General features: G+C 50.5%; 1 protein-coding gene across 1 annotated transcript; it reads left to right on the top strand.

Moving 5' to 3' along the window:
• Positions 1-432: 432 nt before the first annotated feature.
• On the top strand, positions 433-3,683 carry LOC149919712 (uncharacterized). Its single transcript, XM_090134456.1, has 2 exons — positions 433-2,074; positions 2,815-3,683. The coding sequence occupies exons 1-2, from the start codon at positions 1,526-1,528 to the stop codon at positions 3,538-3,540; spliced, it is 1,275 nt and encodes a 424-aa protein (XP_089990582.1). The 5' UTR covers positions 433-1,525; the 3' UTR covers positions 3,541-3,683.
• Positions 3,684-4,293: the final 610 nt, after the last annotated feature.

Consider the following 4,293-nt stretch of genomic DNA (forward strand, 5'->3'; position numbering starts at 1 on the left):
TGTCTGTAGGTTCCCTGCTACAGCAGATGAGTGCAATAGGCAGCAGTGTTTTCTGCAATCTGTAATTTCTTTGATCCAATATCAAGATGAAACCAAGAGAGAAGAACAGGAGCCCAAGCCAGGCAGTGGTGCAGTGTACATTCTGTACATGGAGTCAGGGCTGCCCCACGGACATAATTCAGCACGTGCTCTTGGAAAACATCATATGGTTGGTGATTGCACAGCCATTCCACTGACCAGTACTAAAACATAGATGACATAATCACAGAATGGTTTGAGTTGGAAGGGATCTATAAGACCATCTAGCTTCAACCCCCCTGCTGGAGACTGGGACACCTCTCATTAAACAAGGTTGATCAAAGAACTCTGCAAGGTCTTTTTGAAATGTAGGGGCTCAATATCTCCTCCGGGTTAGCGTTGTCCTCAAAGTTTGCATCAGCTCCAGTCCTGCATCCAGACATTGCTGGATAGTGTCTATCAACTCTTGCGTAAAGTTTGCATCCCTCCACTTCAAGATCTCCAGTTAAATATTGGAACACCAAAAAGAGATGTCCCCACAACCTTCTTTTCTCCAGAATGAAATAAAACCAGTTCCTTCCACCTATCTTCATAGGAGAAGAGCCCCAGTCCTTGGGTCATCATGGATGCCCACCTCTGCACTCTCCAAGAGCTTTGCATCCCTCCTGTGTTTTAAAACAGGGCACAAGTCCAGTCCAGGTTGTCATTACCAGTACCCAATATCTTTCCTGGACATGCTCTCCAGCTTCCTGTCTGCTGACAGGGACACCCCCACAAACTCAGCATGTGTTTTTGGCAAATTTCATGTGTTTGCTGATTATCTTTGAGGTCCCCATTTTAAACCTGGCTGTCCTCAGCAGGAGCTCCCACAGCCCCCAGAAACACCACAGCTGCAGGCTCCCTGGGCCACCCTACTTTCCTTGGCTCCGGCTTTGCAATGGCCATGAGGGCAGCAGCCATGATGATGCATCTGGACTGGCAGCCCTGTGCAGCCCCGCACTGCCCAACGTGCACCTGCAGCCAGCACTGGGCACACAGATTCTCCCTTACACAAGTTCTGCTATGGAAATCACACAGCATTGGCAAGAGGAGGCCACAATCTGGGAAGAGATTGCTATTTTATTCAGGTCCCGGTGCTCAGGAAACTGATTTCCAGCCTATCTGCAGAAGCAGGGGAACACCCAGGAAGCCAGCAGGAAGCTACTCAGAGGAGCACACCGGGAAGGGTAAGCAAAGCCTTGGTGAGGACTGGTCTCATTCCAATACAGCTTTATTTGCCTCTCAACTCAAGTTCAAACAGCTGTGGCTCAGGGCAGGACCAAGTGCTACTCAGTGACATCAGCTCAGGCAGCTCCAGCCAGCCCGGCCTCGGGCAGCACACGTTGGTGTCACTGTGATGACACAAGGGCACCACAGTGATGTCTGAGCATCTCCCACTGGAACACCCAGGCAGTGCCGGTGGATTTCCCTTGCCAGCAGGCAGGGAGAATACTGGCTCACTGCACAAATGGCTGCATGTGCAACCTTTGATCAGTGCGAGACAGGACACAATGAAATGAAAGCTTCTACTACTGATCTGGAGGAGCTGGCTGAGACCTCAGGCTCCACTTCCACTGACCTAGCAGCACAGGACCAAGCACCAGCTGGCTGTGCTGCTGGGACATCAGTAGTGGAACAACAGGATTCACAAAAGTTTCCCAATGAAGAGGAATCCAAAGGTTTACCTCTGAGTTCCTCTGAGGAAAAAACTGGCCAAGCCAGTGTCTTCTCACCACTCACCTTCCCACAGAAACTCTGGGTACTGGCTGAATGTGAGCACGTGAAGAGCGTTTGGTGGGGCCATGGAGGAAACTGCATCGTAATCGAGGAAGAACTGTTTGTGGTGGAAGTCCTGGCCAAGGAAGCGCCTGTGAGAGCATTTGGCTGTACAAGCATGAAAAGCTTTGTTTGTCAGCTCAACCGCTACGGCTTCACCAAAGTGCCACGGGACCTGGAAAGATCTCCGTCCCTTCCTGAGTTTCTGGCTGAGGAAGAAGCGACTGCTGCCCATAGGAAGGTAAGTGCATCAATTGGTCCCCATACGAACAGGCTCTCACAGTAAACTCACAAAACATCATGTTCCACTCAACGGGAACTGTAGCATTAAAGTGACTGGTTGGTGTGGTTTAACCCAGCAGGTGGCTCAGCACCACACACTCCTTTGCCTTGTTTCCCCTTCCCAGTGGAATGAGGGAGAGAAGCAGAGAAAGAAGGAGAACTCCTGGGTTGTGACAAAACTTTTTTACTGAGAAAGGACAATAGTTTTGCCAGTATATGTATATATGAATGTACATCACAAGTGATGCACAAGCGATTGCTCACCATCTCTCGACTCAAGCCCATTTAGCTCATGAGCAGTGTAAGAGAGCCAGATGAACTCTCATCCCCTCCCAGACTCTTTCTGTTAGATGTCATATGGTATGGAATATCTCTTTGGCCAGTTTAAGCCAGCTGTCCTAATTTTGATCCCTCTGAACTGCTAGGTCCCTTTGCTGAGAATCGCCTTGGCTCTATACAATGCTTAGCAGCAACTACACACACTGGTGTGCTGTCAACATTGTTTTACTCCCTGAACCAAACCATATAATCATACCAGCACTCTGAAGAATACAGTTCCATCCCAGCTGAAACTAAGACACCCATCAGCTTATTCTTAGCCACATTTGTCCTGAGCCATGAGAAGCCCTAGTTCCTGTATCTTACTGTCCTTCAGTCCCACGCTGACAGCACCTAACTCTTCTCCTTTATCTTTTTCAGTTACTCCTTTATGCCAGCCCCTTTTTCAGAAGAGATTACCCGTGGCTGCTGGAGCACTGCAAACATAGAGTGGCCCACAAGAGAAGAGCCATGACTGCCCCTGCCCTGCAGGAGAGTCTGAATGAGAGCACCCAGAGGAGCAGCCCAGATACCCGGCCAATGCAGGGAGCGCCTGCTGGGCTAGAGATGAGCCTGCAGGCAGCAGAGCCACAAGGCACGCAGGCAGCAGCACCCATGGGGCCCCCACCAGCCAAGCGCCTTAAGAATGACATCCTTCAAGCCCAAGGAGGTGCTACTCAAATCCTGCCAGGCCCTGCTGCAGCACCAACACCGGAACAGTGCCAGGCTCTGCTCCACTCCATCCTGCCACCGAGCAGCAGCCAGACGCTGGGTGCCACTTGCAGTCCTCCACCACAAGGCACTCTGCCCTTCAGGGTCCCCTCTTTCACACCTGGCCGTCCTCAGCAGGAGCTCCCGCAGCCCCCAGAAACACCACAGCTGCAGACTCCCTGGGCCGCCCTGACTTTCCTTGGCTCCTGCTTTGCAATGGCCATGAGGGCAGCAGCCATGATGATGCCACCAGACTGGCAGCTCCGTGCAGCCCCACACTGCCCAACGTGCACCTGCAGCCAGCACCGGGCAGCCCCGCACTGCCCAACATGCACCTGCAACCAGCACCAGGCAACCCCGCACCAGGCAGACGCAGGCCATGGGACAGCCCTGTAGTGCAGGACCCTTTGCAGGCAGTGTTTTTGTTCCCAGTTTGTAGCTCATAGGTGCGTAGTTTCGGAAATAGCAGATTGCAGTTATTACCCTTCTCATTTCTCATGCCCCTCTGTTTATGCACTTATCTATTCATTCATTTAATATTTCTGGAAATAAAAGGTTTGGATATTAAATCCTTTCATTTGCCTTGTTCTTTTTTAAAGTCATTCCCTTACTTCATGGTGAAATCTCAAATGGAATTTGTATTTTGGCTCACAACAGGCAATGATAGCACTGCTTCTAACAGCAATGGAATCCTTTTCTCTAAGCATTTTGGTCTAGATTCCTTGCTGTAGAATAAGAGACTGGGTCACATTTTCACATCTCCCAGTCTGGGACACAAGCTCCTAATCACAGAACCATAGAACAGCTTGGGTTGGAAGGGACCTTGAGGATCATAAATGTTCAACCTCCTTGCCACAGAACTAGACCAGACTGCCCAGGTCCTCATCCAACCTGGCTTTCAGAATCTCCAGGGACAAGTCATCCACAGCCTCTTTGGCCATCCTGCACCAGCACCTCAGCAACCCCTCCAGAAGGAACTTCCCCTTGGTATCTAATGAGAATTTCCCCTCCTTTAGTTCAAAACGAGTCCCACTTGTCTTATCACTTACCCACCCTTGTAAAAAGTTCGTTTCCCTCCCAAGTTCAATCTCCCTCTAAATGTTGGATGGCTGCAATGAGGTGTCCCCATCGCCTTCTCTTCTCCAAGCT

The sequence above is a fragment of the Phasianus colchicus genome, chromosome 1 (assembly GCF_987193195.1).
Source record: "Phasianus colchicus chromosome 1, bPhaCol1.hap1.1, whole genome shotgun sequence".
Classification (NCBI taxonomy): Eukaryota; Metazoa; Chordata; class Aves; order Galliformes; family Phasianidae; genus Phasianus; species Phasianus colchicus.

Bases quoted from the DNA above. Each gene is read 5' to 3' on its own strand.
- LOC149919712 (XM_090134456.1), top strand. From the start codon at position 1,526: ATGGCTGCATGTGCAACCTTTGATCAGTGCGAGACAGGACACAATGAA. The intron at 2,075-2,814 runs GTAAGTGCATCA...TATCTTTTTCAG, and splicing joins CGACTGCTGCCCATAGGAAG to TTACTCCTTTATGCCAGCCC.